The sequence below is a fragment of the Mercurialis annua genome, linkage group LG2, assembly GCF_937616625.2.
Source record: "Mercurialis annua linkage group LG2, ddMerAnnu1.2, whole genome shotgun sequence".
Lineage (NCBI taxonomy): Eukaryota > Viridiplantae > Streptophyta > Magnoliopsida > Malpighiales > Euphorbiaceae > Mercurialis > Mercurialis annua.
The window spans coordinates 54390610-54416445 of NC_065571.1; the positions used below are offsets into that span (position 1 = coordinate 54390610).

Sequence of the window (25836 nt, forward strand, 5' to 3'; positions counted from 1 at the left end):
CATATTTAATCAATTATAATAATTTAATCTATTTAAAAAAGAGAAATAACATCAATTTTATATTTTAAAGTATATAAAAATAATCAATCATTGTTATTTAATATATTTTTAATATACAGTAATAAACAAATAATTATCACAATAACTCAAAACTAGTTTAATAAAGCTGACTATATTAAAAAAAGTATTTCTTTCCTCAAATATTACAGTTTTTTTTAATGGAAATCAAATTATAACAAAATTATTATCTATAGAAATTAATATTTAAAAAGTTAGTTATATATTTTTGGATCATTTATCCAGTTAGTTTAATTAAAAAAAAGGCAAAATTCGAAAGAGAGAAAGAACAAAAAATGGATTTGCTACCGCCGGAGACATCACAGAACGCCATCAAACACAGATTCCGGTCACTAAAATTAATCAACATTGACCTAGACCAAACTCTAGAAGACCAACCGTACGGCGCCGAATATGGCCGTCTCGACAATGGCCTCGTTTACTACGTCCGCCGCAACTCAAAACCTCGAATGCGTGCTGCTCTAGCTCTCGCCGTCAAGGCCGGGTAATAACTAACTAACTAAATAATTAGGTCATTATGTAACAGTGAACGCCAAATTATATTTTTGATTTGTTGATTAATTGATTTAGGAAATTTTTGTGACAGCTCAGTTTTGGAAGAGGAAGAGGAGCGTGGAGTAGCACATATAGTAGAACACCTGGCATTTAGCGCGACGGAAAAGTATACGAATCATGATATTGTGAAGTTTTTAGAGAGTATTGGTGCTGAATTTGGTGCTTGTCAAAATGCAGTTACTTCTTCTGATGAAACTTTGTATGAACTTTTTGTTCCTGTTGATAAGCCTGAATTACTCTCCCGAGCTATTTCCGTTTTGGCCGAGTTTAGCACCGAGGTAATATTCGATTATTTAAAGATTACCTTATTTCTTATGGCATGATGTCTTTTTCTTTTTTGAGAATGTTTGGTTTAATTAAGTTAAAAGAATTGAATTTGAGCAATTGTGAATGTTTTCATGACATGAAAATGAACTAGAATTGAATTCATTTACACTATGTTAATGCTTATTTAGCGAGCGATTATTATGTTTATTGTGTAGGTTAGGGTTTCAAAAGAGGATTTGGAAAAAGAAAGAGGGGCTGTTATGGAAGAGTATAGAGGAAATAGGAATGCTGGTGGAAGAATGCAGGATGCTCATTGGACTCTCATGATGCAAGGTTCTAAGGTATCGTTTGTTGTTTTTTTATTATCAATGCACTTGTCAAGTTCAATTGTAATTTAGTGTGCGCAGGCCTGGTTGTTTTCCTTCCTGTGATATTTACATATCCTGGTTTGGTTGCAGTATGCTGATCGCTTACCTATTGGATTAGAGAAGGTGATTAAAACAGTTTCTGCTGAGACTGTAAAGAAGTTTTACAAGAAATGGTACAATCTACATCATATGGCGCTCATAGCTGTCGGAGATTTTTCTGATACCAAGGTTTTGATTTGCTGTTTATGCCCTGCTGCAACTTAAGCATGTTTTCTACTCAAAACCAAATTTGTGTTTTAATTGAAATTTTTCCACAATACTTGATCCCCTCTGTTTCTCTTTGTAGAGTGTAGTTGAGTTGATAAAGTTGCATTTTGGACAAAAAGATTCAGGATGTGATCCTCCAGAAAGGCCAATCTTTCAAGTTCCATCTCATGAGGAACCGCGTTTTTCATGTTTTGTTGAATCCGAAGCTGCTGGGGTTAGTGCACATTGAGAAATTAATCGTGGATGAGAAATTCAAATACAATTAGTTAAGTAAATTTAACACTTCTCCTTACTGGCTTGTGGCAGTCTGCAGTCATGATTAGCTATAAAATGCCAGCATTTGAGCTGAAGACAGTGAAGGACTACAAAGAAATGCTTGTAGAATCCATGTTCCTCTATGCGCTCAACCAGAGATTTTTTAAATTATCTCGCAGAAAAGATCCACCCTATTTCTCATGCTCAGCTGCAGCAGATGTTCTAGTTCAGCCACTGAAGGCTTGTATTATAACCTCATCATGTAAAGAGAAAGGCACTTTGGAGGCTGTGGAATCAATGCTTCTTGAGGTGTGTCTAAGTTTATAGCTCATGTGCTTCTTCTTTTTTGTTATTTTTATGCTTGTATTTACAGCTACCTTATGTTTCAGGTTGCAAGGGTACGATTACATGGTTTTTCTGAACGTGAAATATCCATTGTTCGGTCTTTATTGATGGCAGAGATTGAATCTGCCTATCTGGAGCGCGATCAAATACAATCGACCAACTTGCGAGAAGAATATTTACAAGTAATTTGAGATAGTAGCTTCTCTGTCAATTTCAAATGATTAACTTTCAATAGACAGTCGTATAATTTTTTTTTCCTCTTTTATCTTGCAGAATTTTCTCCGCAATGAACCTGTTGTTGGAATTGAGTATGAGGCTCAACTTCAAAAAACGATTCTACCTCGTGAGTACCTGTTACCACTTCCTTAAATTTACTGGTTTATGAATGCTGTAGTATGCTAGGTTTGACTTTTACCTACCGCTACTTGTATTTGTATAGAGATATTGGCACTAGAAGTCTCGAAGTACTCGGAGAAGCTACGGACATCACTTAGCTGTGTAATAAAGACAATTGAACCAAGAACCTTTGCCATAGTTGATGATTTGAAAAAAGTGCAACTAAAAATAAATACTCTTGAGGCAGAAGGAAAGATTTGTCCGTGGGATGATGAAAACATTCCAGAAGAAATTGTTTCTGTGAAGCCAAAGCCAGGGTAGGTTTAAATTTTATTTCACTGTGTATATAATTAATAATAAGCCAATTTATTGGTCTCTCATCCCCGTCCACCTCATACATGTTAAAGTATCTTTTTAAGCTACAAATTAGTTTGCAATTTCTTTTCTGCTTAATGTTGTTCTTTCTATTTACCTCAATTGGATTGCTCACCCTTTGCTTGAGTATGACTTTTTGCTCCATTTTTTTGCTACTTTGGTATGGCTTATTATGCAGAAAATAGGAAATGAACTTCACATTAAGTTGTAACAACATTTTGAGCTCTATTGTTGCTGTGTTAATAAAAATTTCACTTCTTTTCACTTTTCTTCAATTTCAGCATCTTTTTTTTTATTCTTCTCATTGAATACTGTTTAACACATTTCCGGCCAATCAGAAGTCTGACAGTTTGATCTGCTGTTTTGAGTTCATGCCTATGCTGTTTCAGCATCTTATCTACTAATATTTTCATGCTCCCTTTTAATGGGGTTATAGAACTTCCGTAAGCATTTATTTATTTCTTCAACGTGCTTATTTTAGTTTGACTTAATATTTTATTTCCGTGTAAGGAATATTATAGTTTCATGCATTGAGATGTTCCTACTCCTATTGATGGCAGAATGTAGCTTCTTTGCAGGACCTCATGTTGCATAATGGAAGTGGTTTCTTGCTTTTATGACTTTTGTTTTGATTTTAATTTCGAATTTACTACAGGAGTGTCCTACATCAGCTTGAATATTCAAATGTTGGAGCTTCTGAACTGATCCTTTCAAATGGCATGCGAGTTTGCTATAAGTGCACCGACTTCCTTGACGATCAGGTATAAATTCATTTAGGAACTGCAATATCTATTGCAAAAGATAACATATTGAACTTCTGTTACGTTGCTTTGAAAATTTTCCAATAAGAATCTCACTCTTTCAGTTATAGTGGTTCAGCTCTTGGCTCTCTAACTGTAAATGCTGTTGTTTGTATCTCCATGTTATATAGCTCTTATCTGGTCTTCATAGCTAGAGGCGGGGAAGATTAGATTGGTTAATTATTATTCATGGAATATTTGATATAATTAGTTAGTTTATGGAGGTTGATCTTTTCTTGTTACAGAGGGTTATACTGGTTGATTATGGATAGTTGTTACTTGTTTGTGCTTCCCGCTTGGGGAGTGTGGTATTTTATATCAGTTAGTGAAATGCAAGATAACCTGCAAGATTGCTTCAACAGAAAAGAAGCTTATTCGATGCAATAATGAACTGATATAATTGTTACCCTACAGCATGAGAGCTGCCTAATGTTTTCCAAATACTTGTTGCAACAGATTCTTTTTACAGGATTCTCGTACGGTGGTCTATCTGAAATTCCAGAAAGCAATTATTTTTCCTGCTCAATGGGATCAACCATTGCTGGAGAAATTGGTGTATTTGGTTATAGACCATCAGTTCTTATGGATATGCTCGCTGGTAAGAGAGTTGAAGTTGGTACAAAACTTGGAGCTTATATGAGGACTTTTTCAGGCGATTGTTCGCCTTCAGATCTGGAAACAGCTTTGCAGGTTTGCTTTTTGAAATAAAATTGGCAAATTTGTGGTGTCATTTTCTTATCACGCATCATGCTTATGGTGTATTAAAACACTCTTTCTGAGTGGTATTGGCATCGCGTAGAAAAGGAATTTCATTTTTTGTGCTATAATTTCTATTTGCGTTATCTTGGAACTTTCTTTTCTCCCTATTCATAGTCGACGGTGTCATGAACAAGACCACAGAACACTGCCCCTGTAGTATCTCCAGGTTGAATTGATTTTTTGAATAGCCTCTGAGAAGTTTTGGCTGGCAAGGAGGGAAAAGCCAACCTAACCAATATAGGGATTTGATCTCATTGAGCCAGAAAAATAATCGCCATCTGGGATTTCAGGTAGACCACAATATGAGAATCCCAGAAAGCGTTTATATTTTCGGCTCAATGTGTTTAAAAGGTACTGAAAAAAATAAGTTCATATATGAAAGAATTCAGAAAATATAGGGATTTGCATCTAGTTCTTAGACAAAACAGCTCACAACTCTATCTTGTTGTCACAAGCTAGAAATGACCATTATGCTCTCCTTTGATTGACAGTACAATGCTCTTATTTATGAAATATGATAAGTTAACTGTTTGTTGTCGAGCATGCGTAAAGATAATCATTTCTGTCTAAATCTCATTTTAAAATTGTACAAAAGAAAATGTCTTACCATGTTCTTTTTTTTATTCAAACAGCTTGTCTATCAATTGTTCACAACATATGTAACCCCTGGAGAAGAAGATGTCAAAATAGTGATGCAAATGGCACAGGAAGCAGTTCGTGCTCAAGAGAGAGATCCTTACACTGCATTTGCAGACCGAGTTAAGGAGCTCAATTATGGGAACTCCTACTTTTTTAGGGTATGCTGGATTTCCTGTTTAGGCTCACTATCCCAGTCAAGATGTGCCTGCCTTTCTTATAACTTGATTTTATTTTTTGATTTTGCAGCCCATCAGAATTAATGATCTACAAAAAGTTGATCCACTAAAAGCTTGTGAATACTTTAACAGCTGTTTTAAGGATCCTTCTACTTTTACTGTTGTTATTGTTGGCAATCTTGATCCCACTACTGCACTTCCTCTGATTTTGCAATATTTGGTGAGTTGATGCTCCTTTAGCTTTATGAATACTGACTTGTTAGTTAAATCTTTCCTGTGACTCATGCTCTGATTCTTCATGCAGGGTGGAATACCCAAACCTCCTGAACCTATTCTCCACTTTAATCGTGATGAACTTAAAGGCTTGCCATTCACATTTCCTACAAGAATTATTAGGTAGGTTTTATCAGATGCAATGCTAATAAAACAAAATACAGATGAGTGATAGCCAGTTAGATCAAAGGCTCACCACCATAGATCAACCTTGATGTCACAATTATTAATTCCATTATTTTACGCTATCTTAATGGACTGGACAATCAACTTTGCTCCTTAACTTTTTCATGCTACTTGAATGTCCTGGCAACAAATTTGTGAGAACAGCAAAACTTCCTCAATATTTTTCACTCACCCCTGTCTTCATGTCGAACTCATGTATTTCTAATGTTCTGATGCAATTGATGTTCTTCTAGAGAAGTGGTCCGAAGCCCCATGGTGGAAGCCCAATGTTCTGTTCAGCTAAGCTTTCCTGTAGTTCTGAAGAATGGAACAATGGTTTGTGACGTCTTTCTTGTTATCGTTTCTTTTGTATTGTCTTGCTTCATATTTTCTGAAAATTGAAATGTTCTCTTTTTTGTGGCAGGTTGAAGAGATTCACCGAATTGGCTTCCTGAGCAAACTTCTTGAGACAAAGATCATGCAAGTTCTACGTTTCAAGCACGGGCAGGTGGGCCCTGCAGATGCCTTATTTTAGAAGATATTTAATGGTTGGCATGATCATTCTTACTTAATTCTCTTCTCCAGATATACTCTGCTGGCGTCTCTGTATTCCTTGGTGGTAATAGACCTTCCAGAACGGGTGATATACGTGGTGACATCAGCATAAACTTTTCTTGTGATCCTGGAATCTCCTCAAAACTGGTAAGTATTTGGTTTAAGATTGGACATTTTCTACTTTGTTTTAGCTTTAGTTTCTAAATTTCCTTGAGCCAATTCGCTTCTTGTTTATTTAATTTTTTCTTTTGTGTTGTGCAATATTTTCATTAGGCTGATCTTGCTTTGAATGAAATATTACGGCTCCAAGAGGAAGGACTTACGGAACAAGATGTTTTGACCGTACTTGAACTTGAACAAAGGGCCCATGAAAATGGAGTGCAGGTTAAAATTTTCTTTGGGATGGTTCTAACTTTCCATTTTGTTAATCCAGTGATATAGAAAAGCATTTGGGAATTTTTCCTTTTATCATTTTAGTCCTTAATTGTTTGATATTCTTCAAAATTTCTTCTCCTAATTTCTAATTGATCTCACAGAATAGGGTTTGTAGATAACAAGTAAAAAATGCTACTACTAAAATCATTTTGGTTTGCTATTCATCTTTCAGGAGAATTTCTACTGGCTGGAAAGAATTTTACGCAGCTACCAATCAAGGATCTACAATGGTGATTTGGGAAATGCCTTCGAGGTTTGTTGCCTTCCTGTGTTTTATGGCAACCCCATATTAGAATTTCTCTTTTAGTTTATTATCGGATATTTTCTCAATTTGATGTCTTATATCAATGGATCTATTCTTTCTATTGAGGTCCATAGTTGCAACAGCATTTATATTTGCGAAACATCCAATTTCACTCCAGTGCTATGATTAATGGAATTTTATTTATGGTGCAGATACAAGATGAAGGACGCTCAAATGTTAGACAATCTCTTACTACATCAACCGTGCAGTCCACATTGCAAAGAATACTGCCTTTTCCTTGCAAAAAACAATACACTGCTGTCATTCTAATGCCTCAGACATCTCGTTTACAGCTACTAAGGTCATTCTTCGGATCATCTCCGAGCAGTTATACCGAAAATGCGAAGGTGAGCATTGCTTGTTTGATCATCGATGTATTTCCCATGTGCATTTTCCATAATGCGTTGAGCAATGTGAGATACGTATTGCCTTTTAAATTCTCACGGCAACTGTTAAGTTGGATCCCCTCATTTGGAAATCTTTGTTTGAGACATGATGAAGAAAAAAAATGCAGAAACTGTCCAAATACTTGATTGTTTAGGTCTAGTGTTCTGCTCTTTTCCTTTTTCCTTTTTCATATATTCATGTGTTGTTAAGTCAATCGTGATTTCATTGTAACACGGTGTATCGATATTGGCAGATTGGAGCAAGCATTGCTAGTCTGACTGTTTTGGCTTTCACCTTCTGGAGATATTATTCAAGAAGTACCCAGAGATCTTAGGAGTCTTTTGGTATAATTTTATATATTACGAAGATTGAAGATTTTCGCGATGACGTCAGGTTTATTTTTCAACTTTTTTGACAAGAACGAACCTCTGAAACAGAACAAGTATCACATCTCTAGCAGAAAATCGGAAAAGTGCAGCTGTAATAGTCAAAGCAGTAGCATCCTCCGTAGCCAGTCACATCCGGTCTATCCTTCCCGGTGGATAACCTGAACCTCATGCGCAGGTGAGGAGCCATTAGAAAAGGCCATGTAGTCTTTTGTTTTATTTGAAATAAGATAAAAAAAAGGGTAGGTTGGAGGACATTTAGCTTTATAGATGGATCTATTTTAGTATTAAATCCTTCAGGTGAGATCATTCATCAATTCTTCATTCATTTTTTACTTCAATCCGTCACTTTCCTTTCATTTGGACTTTGTGTTTGTGATTTGAGTCATGACAATTACAAATATTGGACCTCAGATTTGTTTGTATATTATTGATTATTCCCGTTTACCAAACAAGTCCCTTACTAAATATAACTTCAATTGTATTAAAAAAGGGTCCATGAATGTACACCAGCGTACATCAAATAATGTCAATATAAATGTATTTGCTGTGTGATTAATGTGTTTCTAAAATACATTTGGTATTTTCATTGCCGTGAATTGAATATGTTTTTATTGTAATTATAGTATTTTTAAAATAAAATTTTACTAGGAAAAGATAGATGCATGTAGAATTGTGTCAATACACAAATCATTTATTATCACAATTTCTTTTACATACTTCAACATTTAAAAAGTACGAGCGTTTACTGTCATTTACCCTTTAAAAATTAGACTGTTAAGAAATGCGAAAAAATTACAAAAGAAATCGAGAAATGGCTAAAATTTTCAAAAATATATTCCTCCGAACACATTTCATTCAGTACTTAAAATGTTTTTACCCATCATCTAAAAGTTTTTGCTTTATATCTTTCCGTATTCGAGATGTATCAGCAATATATAATTGAGATATAAAATATGAATGTACGGTGTGTTTTTTATAATAAAAATAAATGCGTAAAATTTGAAAGATCTTCAGTTTTTTGGTAAAAATGTTTTTTTTTTTAACTTAGACGTGTTTTTGAAGATTGGGTGGTTTTTTGGATCATTTTGTGGTTAACCCAAAGAAATGATTGAAATTCTTAATCACTTAAATATATTGTTTGTGTTTTTATTAATTCATTTAAAGCAATAAGAGCAACGATAGTAATAAACAAATGGTGTTAAAAATCCATCTTTATTTCTTTTTTGAATTTGTAGTTTTAGTTTTGGGTAAACCCTACTTTATAACACGGGTTTTTTTTTTCAAAATACCTCACTTTTGATATTTTTGTAAAAATATTTTTTTTTTAATAGTTTATTAGTAGATTATTGTTAACTCATTGGTAGATTAGAGGTATTTTAATAAAAAATTAAAAAAATGAGATATAGAGAGTAATTTTTTGGGCTAATTACCCAATATACCTAAATTTGGGCCAAGTTTACTTTTATACTGACCCAACTTATTGTTTACTTTTCACACCACCCAAAATAAAAATTATAACCTAATTGCTTTGAATTATAACTTTCTTACTGTTTTTTCTTTTTCCCTTTGATTTTGGCGGTTTTTTCTTCTTCTTCTCCGTGATTCTCGTTCTGCTCCTCCACGATCTCTGCGATCAAAGTTCTGGTGCTCCACGTTCTTACTCGCTTTCTTCCATTATCACATTCGTTTAAATTTTCATCTCTATTATCTCATACATTTCAGTTATCTTCTTCATTATCTCCGCCATTCCGCCTTCGCCGTTCCGTTTTTGCTGTTCCATCTCCGTCGTTTCGCCTCCGTCGTTCCACCTTTGTCGCCGCGCCATCTTTCTTTTCTCTTTTTGATTTTAGATCTGAAATTTTTTGTTCTTTATGTTTTCATTTTCAGATCTGTAATTTGATTATCTTTTACTGTTTATTCACCATTAAACATGTATAAAGAGTATTTTTAAAGAATTTCATACTTATTTCATGATATGTAGAATAATTTTATGATTTTATGTAATAAAATTCTGTTAACTCTGCATTTTTTTGTGTTTTGTTGTAATTCTGCGTTTTTTTATTCTGCAGAACGATTTGTAGATGATGATTGATTGCTGAATTACTGTAATGTTACAGTGTTGTTGATTTTATGTTGACTTTATGTTGATATCAACTAATTTTTTTTATTTTAACATTGACAAACAAGATAATATCGTCTATGAAATAAATGCCTCCTGTAAGTTTGCGGAATAGATGTTTATTAGAAAAGCAGCAGGATGGAATGTGGAGTGCACATATTTGTTTGAATGATTGATCTCTTAGTGTTTTTTTCTCGGTAAACGTTCTGAAATTCCCTACATAAACATATATTATTAGTATTCAGCCATTTTTATATAACTTTCATTTTCTTGAGTGTTATTTTATTAGAATATACTAAATTCATTTCGGCATTTTTGAAATTTGGTTGGTTTTTTTCTCCTTATATTATGTTCTACGTACAAACTTTATTATAAAATCAATGTTGAATTTTATTGATGTACAATTATTTAAGCTATATTAATCAAAATCAACACAAAATCAACCTGATGTCAACCGAAAATCAACCTAAAATTAACATGCACATATCCCTAAAATTAATTGAAGATCAACACAAAATCAACATGTGTATACTATTTGTTATTAAAATTAATCAAATATCAACTCAAAATCAACACAAAATCAATATAACATCAACATGTGTACATTATTTATTGTTGACATTTTTGTCAGTTTTAATATCAACACAATATCAACATAATATCAACAACATTTAATAAACTGGATAGTATTAATTTTGTAAATCTTTTTAACACTAATTTTTATTTTTAATATTTATTTACCTTTATTTTGCTAATAATTAATCAAAATTTATTATTTATCATATATTTTATTTTTTATATATATCAATATAAAATCAACATTAAATTAATCAAAGATTAATAAATTATATTTTCAATCTAAAATACCAACACAAAATCAACATAATATCAACATAAATTCAAATTTGTAATATAATAATAATTCAGAATCATTATTTATATTTTTTACCTATACCAAAATCAACATCATGTCAACACTATATCAACATAAGATCAACATTGTAACATTACAATAATTTAACATCATTATTGTCTTCTTCACCGATGCTAAAATCAACAAAATATCAACCGAAAATCAACACCATATCAACATTGTAACATTACTATAATGCTACATCATTATATGTCTTCTTCCCCGATACTACCATATCATTATCTAGTCTCAATTTAATTTAATTTAATTTTTTTAGTTTATTTCACAGACAATGTTATCTTAGTTGTCAATGTAAAAATAAAAAAAATCAGTTGATATCAACATAAAGTCAACAACACTGTAACATTACAATAATTCAGCAATCAATCATCATCTACAAATCGTTCTGCAGAATTAAAAAAAAACGCAGAAACACAAGAAAAATGCAGAAATAACAGAATTTTATTCCATAAAATCACAAAATTATTCTACATTACATGAAATGAGTATTAGATTCTTTAAAGATAATCTTTATACATGTTTAATGGTTGAAAACAACAGTAAAAATAAATAAATTACAGATCTGAAAATGAAAAAAAAAAAAGAACAGCAAATTTCAGATCTAAAATCAAAAAGAGAAAAGAAAGATGGCGCGGCGAGATAAAGGTGGAACGACGGAGGCGAAACGACGAAGATGGAACAGCAAAAACGGAACGGCGGAGGCGGATTGGTGCGAAGAACAAATCTGAAATTTGTGTGAAAGGTGAATTAAAAGAGAAAGGAGAGAGAAATTTAAGGAGAGAGAAAATAATTGTAATTATGAAGATTTGTGTTATTAGGGTTCTATTTATATAGATGGTATAAAAGTAATAATTTATCCCTTACATGATAGTTTTAAAATGTCAAATATGTGTTAGTATAAAAGTAAATTAAACATGAATGTTGGTTATTTGAGTAAGAAGCCCTAATTTTTTTGAGGAAATTAGGCCCAGCACTGTGGAAGCCCTAAATAATCTCACTTATACTGATTTGTCAGCCCGTATTGAATTATACGGTCTTCTTTAATGTTCTTGTAAAATTACTTTTTTTTATCTTCAATATTACAGTAAAGATGAAGATGTCAGTAATTTCCATCTCAGCCACGGAGACCGAGCGCAAGGTGAAGGTCGACTCCTTCTGAATATTATAGTCAGCAAGCATCTTCCCATCCTCCAGCTGCTTCCCGGCGAAGATCAACCGCTGCTGATTCAGCGGGATCCCTTCCTTTTCTTGACTCTTGGCTTTCACATTATCAATCGTATTGGTGCAGTAGACGGAGGAGGTGTTATTCTTGCTAAGAGAGTCACTATTATGGCTAAGAATATTCAGTTGGCTATAGCAAGATTTGAGACGAGAGGGCTTAGATTCTTGGGTGTAGGTAGGCTGTTAGGATTTGGGTGTTGTTTTATTTAGATTAGTTGATTCATAAATTGTAGTTTATGTGTTTGTTAAAATGCCTCTGTAGAAAAGTTTTGTTATTTGGTACTTGAAAAGTCTGAACAAGTTTACAGCATTTTGCATCCACATGCTAATCATTAATTATTTTACAATTATTTTTATAAAATATATTTTCAATTTCACACAGTTGTGTTGTATTATTATTATTATAGCTTTCAATATATAATGCCTTGGCTTATAATTAGTGATTTCTAAACTAAAGTTTTAGCTAATTGTCACTTTAGAACTTTATTAAATGATTGATCGTCAAAAAAAAAACTTTATTAAATGATTGAAGATGACAATGAGATGGCCGATTGAATTTTGTGAATTAAACAAGGGTGGTCTATGCATTTGAAGTGTCTACCACATTTTCTTGTCTTTTGGTGTCATTTTTGTTGTAACCAATGGTCTATGTAGTTGAAGTGTCAATACATTTGCTGATTTAACATATTTTTATATCATTTATCACTTTGCACTTATTCTAGTAAAAATGACCTTATGAAAAAATATTAAATAACCTAAATCAAAATTATGTAGATTATAAAAAAATGATTTTGATTTTTTAAAAATATATTATGTCGAAATAAAATTATGGTAAACACATGGTTTACCTATAATAAACCAGTAATACTTTATAATATCAAATTAAATCTATAATAATCTCGTGGTAATTTTTAAAAAAATTATAGTAAATATTTTATAAACTTAAACTACCGGTTTATTGTTAGTTCACTACCGGTTTACTATTGGTTGACTATCGGTTGGCTGATGGTTTACTATTGGTTTACTATTGATTGAATGACGGCTTACTATCTATTGACTACCGGTTTACTATCTGTTGACTGCCGTCTTACTATTGGTTCACTACCAGTTTACTATTGGTTGACTACCGGTTTACTATCAGTTGACTACCGGTTTATTATCGATTGACTACCGGTTTACTATTGGTTCACTACCAATTTACTATTGATTGACTACCGTTTTACTATCTGTTGACTATCGGTTGACTGACGGTTGACTACCGGTTGACTAACGGTTGACTACCGGTTTACCATCGGTTGACTATCAGTATACTAAATAAATAATTATTATTAGTTTACTATCGGTTCACTAGTAATTTACTATCGACATATTAAAAAATCTATAGTCCAATTTTTAATGTAATATTAATAATATTACTATAAGTTTGTTTAGTGAAATAAAACTATTTGTATTTTTAGTACTAAAAAAACCAATAGTAAATTGATAAGTAAACCAATAGGTAACTAATAATAATAAACCTATAATAAATTGTGGTAAACTGAGCAAAATAGTTTATTGTAGATTTATACTTCAAAATTAAACTAATAGTAAATTTTATTTATTTAGCAAACTTGTAAATTCATTTATTTAGTAAAATTTTTTAATAATAAACTGATAGTAAATTATATTTCTTTAAGTAAATTGATAGTAAACCGATAGTAAACATGCAATAGTTTATTATGTCGAAATAAACTTATGTAAATCTGTGGTGGACCTTTTTTTAATCTCATGGTATATATTCTTAAAATTTATTTTACACCATAATATATTTTATATTAAAATCATAGTAAATCTATGATGAAATTATAATAGTTTATTATGTCGAAATAAAATATTATGAACTTTTGTTTATTCCGTTGAAATAAACACATAGTAAACCTATAGTTTATCAACGTACAAATAAAACACAAAAGTAGTATCAAATATCTAGGAAATAGTTTATTTTGACTTCACTAACAATAGCATTGACTAATTATATTTAGTTACAGGTTTGGTAATTGTAAAAAACTTAGTCTCTTCCATGTCACCCACTGCAGCAAACCCAACTAAGATAGAATTTCAAATAACCAAATCCAACACAGGACTTCCATCAAACACATTACGAGCATGACTCAAGTATGGTCCTAACTGCACTTTCTCCTCCATTATCACCAAAATTATATAGAAAATAAAAATACCATCAACCATTGCGTTACCTCCTGTTCATTACTCAACACCCTTCACATTAACAAATAAAACTAAATTCAGAAAAACAAAATCAAACTATTAATAAAGAGAAAGATAAAATCAACCCATTAATTAAATTGACCCATTCTTGTAAATAATTGAAATTTGTGAAAGACTTTTGTTAATTTGACAAAGTAACAATTGAATGAAGAAAGGAAACAGGCGGCGGGAGCAGTTGAGAAAGGAGCAGTGACAGCCACACTAGAGCAGCAACAAAAACGACGACAGAAGCAACATCGACTATTAGAGGAGCATCATCGATGGATAAATCCTTCCTCCAAAAACGACAGTAGCGACAAAGATTATTAAACTTGCAAACAGAAAGGTGGAGATTTGATCAAATTTAGAGAACCGTATTTATCAATATAAAAAGTTAAGTTTTGAAATAAAGATTGGTCAACCCGTAGTGTATCAACACGGAATGGTCAAACAGTATTTCTGGGATTATTTATCAAATGTATGGGCAATTATGATTTTTTCTCAATTTTTTTAGAACATGTGAACAACCCATAAGTCCAAGCCCAATTACAATTTAAATCACGTTAGATTGAACTGGGCCAAAAATCTCGCCAAACTCAAATGTCCAATTTGAAACCATATTAAAGCGAGGACAAAAAAGTCATTTAATCACTGAAACTAGGGTTTTTGAAGCATCCGATCTTTATTAACCTAACTCAGCCTCTTTAGCACATCTTCGTTTCCTCCAACCCATTGCAACCTCTGAGGTCTAACTTCTAAGCTCTCTCAATTACTCTGTATTTTTCTTCTCTGTAATCTCTGCTTGTTGAAATGAATTGAATATTTGCAATGAAACTGATAGAAAACGATGCGTTTTTGTTGTTGTTTGCAGGTAAGGATTTGCAGAGTTTGAAAGGAGTGTGAAAATGGTTGAGAAAACTAAAGGCCGTAAAGAGGAGGTTGTTACCAGGGAGTACACTATTAACCTCCACAGGCGCTTGCATGGCTGGTAAGTAGTTTCTTTTTTTCATTATAGATTGGATTCTTTTAATTTCGTTTGAATGTCATTAACTGCTGAAATTTACTCTGATTTTGGAGAAAAATTTGGATGTGTTAGGCTATTGTAATTTGTTTATTGATTATTATTATTAACTTAGTCTGTGTAATTAGTGTGGCTACATGCATATACATCTGTGTTCGAAGGCTTTGGTTGGAATAATGATAACAAACTGTCTCCATATACTCTCTATTATTTTTGCTATTTTTTTTTTCAATTTTAAAAAAGCTGAGTTGCCCTTGTTTTGAGATAAGCGAAATCATTTAATCTAATTGAATTGAATTGCCTCACGTAATTCATTGGAAGAATCCCTGAGCTGTAAGGTAGTAAATGAGAAGTACAATGGCATGCTTGTAGGATTAGCTGCGAGTGTTCTCAATTGAAGTGCCTGCAATTAGTTGAGCCTTGTTTAGATTTTATTGCTGGCTTGATGGTTTATTATGTTGTGCTTTCATGAAAAGGTGCTGACATCAAATTTTTAGCGTGTATGCAAAATTGGACTTGGATTGTAATTATATTCTTTACTCATGATTCCTTGGAAATAAGCTTGGAGTAGTATAGTTGGTTAGTGAGATGTACTATGTTATGTTTGTAGGATTAGTCGTGATCGGGGTGCTCTCTATTGAAATGCTCAAAACGAGTAGTTTCGTTTTGATTGGGTGTGTTTGTGATAATATTTTATTGTGTTACAATTATTAGTTGCTGGTTGTAAGCAAATGTGAATTTCTCTTATTGTTTAAGATGGTGTTCAGTTTTCTACGTTGTTGCTTGATAATGGCTTTTAAATGGAAAACAGCACCTTCAAGAAGAAGGCTCCCAAGGCCATAAAGGAGATCAGGAAGTTTGCCCAGACAGCCATGGGAACTAAGGATGTGCGAGTAGATGTTAAGCTGAACAAGCACATCTGGAGCAGGGGTATCCGTAGTGTCCCCAGGAGGATCAGAGTCCGCATTGCTCGCAGAAGGAATGATGATGAAGACGCAAAGGAAGAGCTTTACTCTCTCGTCACTGTTGCAGAAATTCCAGCGGAAGGGATGAAAGGTCTCGGCACCAGGATTATTGAAGATGAGGATTAAGTTTAGTCTTTATCTTCTGTTTTGAAACTTCTCTATTATAGGCTAGTTTGAAATGACAGATTTTGCAAATGTTGAGTGCTTGCAGACATTTTACTTCTTTTATTTAGATGAATTCTCGTTGTTATTAAGAATTTTTTGGCTTGTCATTTTGGTTTATTTATGCCTAAACATGTCCTTTTTGCTAAGTTATGATTCAGTTGTCTTATATCACAATATGACAATTTTCTGCTCATTAGCCCTTTAATTTTTATTTTATTATTATAATTTTTTATGATCATTTAGCAGTTTCATTTTTAGTTTCATGAATTTCCTATGCTGCTCTGATTTATTTCACTTTTTAAAAAAAAAATATATTAGTGGAGGTAGAACCAAATCTGAATTTGAAGTCTAATCGGAGTGGAACTTTCTAAAATTTTGAATCATTTCGTCATCTAAAGCATGGTTCAAGTTTCTCGCATGATTCGTTTTGCGCGTAAGTTCGTTGAAACAATTCTGGTGTGGATGCAACTGTAAGATATGAAACCAATATTTATTAGGTTATATGGTAAGTAATAATCGATCAATGGGGAAGAATTTACTTTGGACTGCTTGCCAATTGTTATAAATTATTTGGTAATGCACTTCTTAAGGTACAAAAAGAAAGCAACAATTGTAATGAGAATTATGGTAAATAAACTTATCTGACCATATGTGGACACAAAAATGATAAAATCAAGTACATCTCAAGATTCTCAACAACTATGCGAACTTCAAGCACATGTAATCTGTCTGAAGAGAGGAAGGTTTGGGTTGTTTCTCAGTATGAATGATATTCCTGTATTTCAGCGACTCGAGCAAACTCTTTTTAGCATCCTGCTAATGCTTGAAAATCATTACATGAGCTCAAGCTGCTCAATACACCCCCATAGCTAGTAAATGAGAGTTCAGATCAAACAGAAATTTAGCTGGCCTTAAACGCGTACATGTAGCCTCTAAGTTTTCTGACTTCTGCCGATGATTCGGTAAGTATATGGTCAACATAAAGACAAAGGCTAGCTCCACTGGAATTCCAAGAAACATTGATAATTAAAGAAATAATCAATTAATAGTTCACATTTAAACGGAACTAGAGATGAGAACTACCCACCTAAGAGGACCGAAAGGAAGCCATAGAATATCCCATCGAAATCTTGACATTCTGCAATGTGAATAAGTATTATGTAAGTAATGTCCAAAGCCACAAAAACAATAAACTCCATTTCAAGTTTCCGACTCATGTTATATAAGATGATCAATGCAGCTCTGAAGAAATAAAAAGAACACACAACTGCAATTTCAAAATTGACCATGAACTTTCTCATCAAAGTTTTATGGAGTTCATTAGTTTTTTTCATAAACTTATCATAAAAACTGTAGGAATAATAAATTCAGCAGGTATCCATAGATAAATCCCATGTACCTCAGCATGTAATTTAGCCAGAAAATTGCCAATACAAGCCCTGCAAAGCACGAGTACCAAATCCACTGCCTGTGACGCTTAGAAGTATGAAGCAGCCCCGCGATGGTTGTTGAGCATATTAAAACAGCCACCCAATCTATCAAAACTTTGAATTAGCAACCCAGCATTGTAAAAGCACAGCATCATCACGTACATAGTCTATTTAATTGTACAGGAAAATAATTAAGAATTCACCAATTCAGTCATCCTGTAAAAATGGAATCCACATATGCGCAAGTTTGAGTATCAGTTTGCAATAGTTTAACTTCACATTGACAAAGAAAAATATAAGAACACATCTATAATAAAGAATTATTTGTCTCAATAATTTAGAACGACGACTGATCAAAGAATCTTGCACATATGCAGAAATAAAAAAACTTCACACCGTGTATATGCTGCATATAAATTAATAAGATACTAAAAGAATAGCTCCAATGATATTAAGATTTTGCAAAAAGGAAGCTGAAGCAGAAGATTCATATGATGAACTATTAGATGCAAAACATTTAAACTCTAGCTAGCACGAACATGAATACCAGGAAACGGGACACTTGAACACGGACACAGCGAAACAATGTTATTTTAAGGTTTACTATGTAAAGGTACCCAAAACCTTTCAACGGGACACCTTGATTGAATGAAGTGTCAAAGCTGTCGTATACATCTCATACACTAACAAACGGCAAATTAACTAGAAAAACAAAAATTACTGAGCAACAAAATAACTTTAACAATAGAATGATATTAAAATTTTGCAAAAAGGAAGCTGAAATAGAATATTTAGATGATTATCCATTAGGTACAGAACATATAAGCTTATACATCTCACAAACAATATGAAAACGCAAATTGACTAAAGAAAAAAAATACTCAATTAAAAATAAACCTAAAAATAAAATGTACATTAATTAAAAAGAGAATAAAACCTGCACATATTACAGTCCATGAATTGATATCTTCCATGAAGTAAGCATGATGTCTCTGTAAACAAAATTAATTTAAGAAAAAATATTAAAACAATACATGCCCAATTCCTCAAATTTTCACAAAATTTGAAAGAAAAATAAATAAATTTTGGTAATTGATATTGATTTACCAATTCCCATGGAGCAGTTGCTTGCTGGTAAATGGTGCAAAGATAAAACGCAGCGTAGCAGAATAAAAGTCCTGCAAATACTCTCTGCACAAGAAAACAAATGAAATGAAATAATTTAAAAAATAGAATTTGAATACCCTCTGATCAAATAAAATTAAAGAGAATACCGTCCATAAATAAGATTGCTGTGCTTGGGTTCTTTCAAGAGATCTAACCAACTCCTCTTGCTCTGTTGTTGTGTTACAAATTTACAATACATTAAAAAAACAGTCAACTCTGTTTGGTTACAAGGAAAATTTTCTGAAATGAAATATAGAATTTTCTGGGCAAAAACCTTGGGCGTCCATGGGACGAGAATCATCGAGCGAAGAATCAGCCCATGTCGGCAGAGATTCGTCACTAGATTTTCTCAAATTTCTGGTCAGCTTCTTCATTGCTATGCGGACACGCACTTCTATCTGAATCTACTGAATTTTAAGCTTTAATATGAATGAATTTGAGCGCTTTTATTCAATTTTCAAAGGGATAGTGTTAAATATAGTATAGTACTTTAAGTTTTTGAATTGTTTGTTTTTCAGGAAGTTTAAGCTTTTTAATCAAAATGATTTACATTTTTTTTGAATTGATCGAATCTCATTAAATTGAATATGAAATAATTACATTTGTAAAAAAATTGGATAATTTGAAAACCAAATTCGATGACCTGATATGGAACAGACAATATTTTGTCTGATTCGCATATCTTACTTACAAAAACAAAAATAAATTACTAATTGTTTCGCGAATTAAGTGCAATCTTCAATCACTTTTCGTTCAAACTTCCTCAATCACTCACAAACTTATAGCATCTGATTCAATCGATACTTGATAACTCCTTCTAAAAAAAAGAGATAGCAAATCTTTTATAAAGAAAGAACAACAAACCTTTTATAAAGAAAACAAAATAAGACATTTACAAAAAAAAGACAAATAATAAAAAAAACTACTATATCTCATAGACGAATTTATTTTGTGAAAGATATTTAATCTATCTTCGTTTCTTAATAATTGAATTGCTATTCGTGATAAATTTTAATTCATCCAAAAAATGAAAAAAAAAATGGTTGTTTATTATATTTTATGAAATTAAAATAATATAAATAAAAGGGTGGCTAGTGTCAACAGGAAAATTAAGACATTGATGGATGTCAAAAAAAATAAGAAAAAAGCTCAATGCGGCTAGGGTTCGTTAGAGAAAACATATTTTTTTTATCAAAGTGATTTACATAGACTATTAGTAGTATATTTTTTTATTGGTACATAGACTCTCTATTGTAATAAATCATTTATAAATAAGATTACTTAAATTTAACATATGTTAAATCATAGTATTATTAAAATATTATTAAATTATAATGTAAATTTTTTTTCCAATCTATTGAATAAAGAAAATACCTAACCATTCGTGTTTATTAATATAAAAAATTAACTTTACATATGATTTTTTCTTGTGAATAGGATTGTAAATGAATCGATTCGTGCCGAGCCGAGTTTCAAAGTGTTTATATTCGGTTCATTACATGAACGAGCTGCTTATGTTCGTTTCATGTTCACTCGAGTTTTGCATACAGTGTTCATATTCAGTTCATTAAGCAATTATAGTGTTTCAGTTAATATTCATACAGCAATCATATAGTTTATGTTCGGTTAATAATACAACTAGCACTTTTTTTATTTGAATTGATATAAAAGCATAGTATTTGAACTAAGAGAGTAAAAATTTAACATGCTACTCAAAAAACTTTAAAAATCAATATTTATTAATTTAAAGTTATTGAATAATGCAAAACAAAAAACCTATAAAATTCATCATAATTTAAATAAAAAAATCCTTAACTTTTTCTACAATTACTTATATTTTTCTACAATTACTTAAAGACTTAATTAGACAAAACACGGGCTTAACTCAAAATAATAAGACAAATACGCTGCTTAGTTTCATTTTAGAGAATTACATTTCCTTCCTTTTTTTTTTTTGATTTTTATGCTTTCTAAATTAGACAAATACGATTTTAGCAGTATTCTCCATTTCTTCTTCTTCCTCGGATCAGCTGAAAAGAAAGACCAGTGCCGTGCCGCCATACATCGCTGACAGAGCAGAAATCGTTGTAAGTCCGCCTCCTACGGCAGCCCTCCGCCATCATTGGAGCAGTCAAGCGGCAACCACAGAAGCAACCACCTTGAATGTCGCGTTCTCCCTCTTAAACAATCGTCACCAAACCATCGGCGCCGTCGTAAGTCTGCTGGCATCGCCGTTCATGAAGAGATTGCCTACGTTTCCAGAAAATTACAAATGTTTTTTCCACAGCAGAATCATTAAAAATGGTGAAGGAAATTAGGGTTCATGGGCGGATCCGAAGTTTGATTTCAGTCTAATCCTTTGTTAATGTGAATATTTTGGGTTAATCACATTTTGTGTGTTGTTTAATCCATTTTTTTATTTTTATTTTGTGAACGATGTTGTTGATGAATGGTGGTTCGATTTTTTTGTGTTGACAGCATGTTGCAGTCTAAGTGTTTGAAGAAATGCTTATGAGAATTGTAATATTTTTTGGGTGTTGGGTAACCAATGATTAACATTGGGTAAACTGTTAGATAACCAGTCATTTTTGTTTTGAATATATCATTAATAAAATCGTTAGTAAACAGTTGTTGAATTTTATGTTTGTGGTTCGATTTTTTTGTGTTGCACAATATGTTGCACTCTAGGTGTTTGAAGAAATGCTTGTGAGAATTATAATATTTTTGGATGTTGGATAACCAATGGTTAATATTGGATAAACTGTTAGCTAACCTGTAATTTTTATTTTGAATATATCGTTAATAAAATCGTTAGTAAATAGTTGCTGAATTTTATGTTTGTTGCTAGTTAACCAATGGTGTACTAATAGTGCACCAATGACTTTGTTTTTAGTACCTTGTTGGTTAACAAATGGTTAATCAATAATTTTAGATTTTAAAAAGACGATTTAGATTTTATTTGACGATTATTCTTGCGGTGATGAAGGCGGAGGGATTTGTAATAGAAATTTCAACTAGTTTAATAAAGATGGAGGTTTGAATTTGTAATAGTTTTATATGTTGGTTAACCAACGGTGTTAGTATACCGTTGGATAACCAAAATCGTATTCCTGAGATTAAAAAAGATATTTTTGAGAATAACAAAAGTTATTTTTCAAAAAAAAAGTACAGATTGTATTTTTCAAAAAAAAACATTGAGGTAGTATTCTTGAGAATATTTTATCTTTTTTTGGTATTTATCTAAAAAACCCTTACTTAAAAAACCCATAAAATTCAAGAAGTTGATACGAGACCCTCTATTTAAGCCCAGCCCGATTACTTTTAATGGGCTTCATTAGAAAACCCGAAAGCCTAATGTATGAGCTCACACTATTTAATCTCTCCAAACCCTAACCCTAGCTTCCACTTTCACTGCATTCGTCTTTGAATCGTCGAATTGAGCAAGAGAGGCTGCAGAATTTGATAATCTTCAACTATTCAACATGGGTAAACCTCGAAACCCTAGCTTTTTACTGTTTGTTTGTGAGTTTAATTCGTTCTTCTTTCGTATTAATCGCCGTTAATTTGATGATATTCAGGTAAGGTTCACGGTTCCTTGGCTCGTGCCGGAAAGGTCAGAGGACAGACTCCCAAAGTAGCTAAGCAAGATAAGAAAAAGAAGCCCCGTGGACGCGCTCACAAGAGGATGCAGTACAATCGCCGATTCGTCACCGCCGGTAAAATTTATTTATCCTTCTCTTTTCATTAACCTGTATATCTGTATGTTAAAGATTCAAATCTTCATTACCTTGCTAATTTAAATTGACTTAAACTAGGTTATCTGATAAGCTTCCTGTTTCATTCTCAATTTAATTATATACATTATTGAACTGATTGCTTTGATGCACAAATATCATTATGTGCCTAATGTGTCCTGCTTAATGTTCTTGTAAATGAATTTGGACTAATTTGATTATTCCTGTTTCTGTTTTTAATGATATGCACCTATCATTGTTCTAAATTTTTGTTTTATTTAATCAACAGTTGTCGGATTCGGGAAGAAGAGAGGACCCAACTCATCCGAAAAGTGATGAATGAAAGAATGAAAGGGTTTTAGTCAATTAGAGGAAGGATTATTATTATGTTTTGGTACAATTGATTAAGCTGTTTTTGTGATTGAGCATTTTGTTATACTTTTTTTAATGTTGAGCTCCTGCTCTTTTTGTTAATTAGTAGTAAATCATGTGACTTCTCTTGTCAAGTTTTTTTTATCGCATTTCATTTTCAATCTTGCTTCCAATATTGCCTGGTTTTGTCTGAAATCTGCTAATTGTTCATTTATGCCGATATACACTGAGCAAGCCAAGGACGGCAGTGTATATTGTTTGCGTTTGAGCGTTTTGATGCTTTTTCTGTATTCTCCTCTTTGCACTCAAATTTTAACTCAATTTCTCAAACACAAGGAATTGACCGAGTGTTGGATTTTGCTATATTCTGGAAGAATGTTTTTGGTTTTGAAGTGATTAGTTTCATTTTTCCTATTTATAGTCTCACTAATACCATGCGTTGTGAGTTCTGATTGTTGGATCTCGAAAATGAGTGGCAGTTGTATTTTTTTCTTGTCGCTTTTCTTCGATGAATTGCGGGTAATAGGTTTTGCTTTTCAATCAGAGTAGGATTTCTTGGCAACAAAAATTTTATGAAGGAAAAGTATGATAAATTAAAATATGCAGAGCTGCCATTAAAATATCATGTTGCTGGTGTGTAATTTTTCATATCCATTTATTGAATTTTCGTTAATAAGCAAGTGAATATGCGGAAGATTATAGATCGTTTCTGTTTTTGTTCTACTATGAGGGTGAGTTCTAATCAATTCTTTGTGGTAATTTCAAATCAATGCTAAGCAAGTGAATATTGGGAAGATTATAGATCATTTCATTGAATACCTCTGTACCACTGTTAGTGGAAGTTCCGATCAATTTTTTGTGGTAATTTCAAATTAATGATATGTTAACTTCGAAGTAATTTGCCAACTATTATTTTATAGTTACGGATCATTGGATTATCGTGCAAAGTTTTGTGGAAGTTGCTATGTTAACTTCGAAGTAGTTTGCCAACTACTATTATTTTTAGTTACAGATCATTTGGATTATCGTGCTAAGTTTTGTGTGATTTGCTAAAAAACGAAGTAAATGGGCAGAGCTCAAGCTCGAATCGGCCAAAGCTTTCGAGCTCGAACAATATCCGAACAACTCGAGCTTTACTCAAGTTCAATAAAAAATAAAATTAATTATTGAATTTTTTTAATATTTGCTGTACCTTTTTTTTTGCTTTAAAATTGTATTTTACCAATAAGATGGTATACACTTAGATTTAAACATATAAAGAGTCTATACGAAGTTAATTTATACATATTTATTACAATTTTGCCATCATTTTAATGAGGTGTTATAACGTGATTGGTTTAGTTTACGGATGATGTGATAGAGTCGGTCAATCTAAAAATTTATCGTTTAGATTCGTTTAGATATGTGTCTTTTTAATTGTTACTCGAGCTTGGTTCAAATTTTTCAAATTGATTTTAACTTTGAGTCGTTATAGTGTAACTCACCAGTAATCCAACTCATTTACACTCCAAGCCGTAAATACTGGCATAAGCGATAAAAAAGAATCAGAATGAATGCGCTACTGTATCATGAAAATAACTTGGTTTTACATTAGTTTAAAATGCCATCTTGAAATAACAATTTTTAAAAAATGACATAAATATTATCGTAAACACAAAAAATAGATCAATTTCTAAACTAAAAGAATTATTCCTAAAAAAAAAATTAGTCCTAATATCTGCTCTTCACCATATTCTGAAAATGCATATCAACACCATCCACTTCTTGCCATTTTCACCATTCGCAAGTGGAACAATTCTATGAATTCATCAATTCTGCACCACCTGCAATGAGTAGAATCTGTTAATATTATGTCACTTTTTAATCATAATATTGTAGTAACATTTATTGCAATATAGGCATTTATGATTATTTACTGGATGTTGTATTCAATAAATCAAATAAACTGAAAACAATAAAAGAAAATCAAAGGATAATTACCAAGGGCTCTGAATTATTTTTGCAGTAGGAAATGGCAGCTTTTATGCTTTCGTCGCGATCTTGAGCATTCATGCCACTATCTGAATCAGTTCCGGCTCGGGGTGAGGAATTGGCAGAATGCACACTGTTACTCCTTCCATGTCTGGCCCTGTTGCTACTTTTCGATTCTGAATCTGCAGGAGTCATACATGAGAAATAACGCGTACAAAAATTCCAAAATCCGCGTCTTTCTTTACTTCTGGATGGCTTTCTTGATGCATCCACCATTGAGAATGTGTAAACAGTAGTTGATTCAGCAGAACGCGTTCGATTTCTATTCGGTTTCATCTTCCGTTTCGAGTTAGAATGATGTAGTACTGTATTGGAGGGTGATTTTTGAGATAAATTTGGCTTTGAATGGTAGGTTATATATGGATCCAACATCCAGCAATCATTTTTGTAATCGTATTTCATCATTGCATTTTCCATTAGAATGATGATAATTCAGACTCTACTCTTATGTGTTTCTCTTGTATGAATTAAATAAGCCTGTATAATATATAGTCCCATTAAATCCTGATTTAAAGACTCTAATTGAGCTCTACTGATGCATTGTATATGTTAATTAACATAATAATCATACAAGGAATGGAGCCAGTAAATGATTTATTTCCCAAATGGTGTGGCTATAGGTAGCCATCTTTGATAGGGGGAATCCGTAATTTATTTACTTCCATAGATAGTTAATTTATTATTTATGGACAGAATGAGTATTAA

General features: G+C 32.2%; 5 protein-coding genes across 6 annotated transcripts; 3 read left to right on the plus strand and 2 right to left on the minus strand.

Moving 5' to 3' along the window:
• Positions 1 to 304: 304 nt before the first annotated feature.
• Positions 305 to 8198, plus strand: LOC126669079 (zinc protease PQQL-like). Of its 2 annotated transcripts, XM_050362398.2 has the most exons (22): positions 305 to 562; positions 665 to 911; positions 1116 to 1241; positions 1359 to 1496; positions 1615 to 1749; positions 1842 to 2099; positions 2180 to 2317; positions 2409 to 2478; positions 2575 to 2788; positions 3502 to 3607; positions 4103 to 4336; positions 5038 to 5202; positions 5291 to 5440; positions 5525 to 5616; positions 5913 to 5994; positions 6083 to 6166; positions 6244 to 6360; positions 6487 to 6597; positions 6821 to 6901; positions 7105 to 7299; positions 7593 to 7683; positions 7777 to 8198. In XM_050362398.2, exons 1-21 carry the CDS (start codon positions 354 to 356, stop codon positions 7671 to 7673), a joined length of 3033 nt encoding a protein of 1010 aa, XP_050218355.1. In that variant the 5' UTR covers positions 305 to 353; the 3' UTR covers positions 7674 to 7683; positions 7777 to 8198. The 2 variants fall into 2 exon arrangements, with proteins under 2 accessions (XP_050218355.1, XP_050218354.1); XM_050362397.2 differs by having other exon boundaries at positions 7593 to 8198.
• A 6687-nt stretch (positions 8199 to 14885) lies between these two features.
• Positions 14886 to 16543, plus strand: LOC126669858 (60S ribosomal protein L31). Its single transcript, XM_050363424.2, has 3 exons — positions 14886 to 14992; positions 15118 to 15234; positions 16079 to 16543. The coding sequence occupies exons 2-3, from the start codon at positions 15152 to 15154 to the stop codon at positions 16356 to 16358; spliced, it is 363 nt and encodes a 120-aa protein (XP_050219381.1). The 5' UTR covers positions 14886 to 14992; positions 15118 to 15151; the 3' UTR covers positions 16359 to 16543.
• A 367-nt stretch (positions 16544 to 16910) lies between these two features.
• On the minus strand, positions 16911 to 19430 carry LOC126666901 (uncharacterized). The gene is made up of 7 exons (XM_050359806.2): positions 19269 to 19430; positions 19102 to 19163; positions 18935 to 19018; positions 18765 to 18819; positions 17797 to 17932; positions 17485 to 17535; positions 16911 to 17398 (listed from the first exon to the last, which is right to left on the minus strand). The coding sequence occupies exons 1-7, from the start codon at positions 19366 to 19368 to the stop codon at positions 17299 to 17301; spliced, it is 588 nt and encodes a 195-aa protein (XP_050215763.1). The 5' UTR covers positions 19369 to 19430; the 3' UTR covers positions 16911 to 17298.
• A 2927-nt stretch (positions 19431 to 22357) lies between these two features.
• On the plus strand, positions 22358 to 23234 carry LOC126666666 (40S ribosomal protein S30). Its single transcript, XM_050359503.2, has 3 exons — positions 22358 to 22480; positions 22573 to 22710; positions 23018 to 23234. Exons 1-3 carry the CDS (start codon positions 22477 to 22479, stop codon positions 23062 to 23064), a joined length of 189 nt encoding a protein of 62 aa, XP_050215460.1. The 5' UTR covers positions 22358 to 22476; the 3' UTR covers positions 23065 to 23234.
• A 1481-nt stretch (positions 23235 to 24715) lies between these two features.
• LOC126670733 (uncharacterized) lies at positions 24716 to 25822 on the minus strand. Its single transcript, XM_050364550.2, has 2 exons — positions 25081 to 25822; positions 24716 to 24923 (listed from the first exon to the last, which is right to left on the minus strand). Exons 1-2 carry the CDS (start codon positions 25546 to 25548, stop codon positions 24909 to 24911), a joined length of 483 nt encoding a protein of 160 aa, XP_050220507.1. The 5' UTR covers positions 25549 to 25822; the 3' UTR covers positions 24716 to 24908.
• Positions 25823 to 25836: the final 14 nt, after the last annotated feature.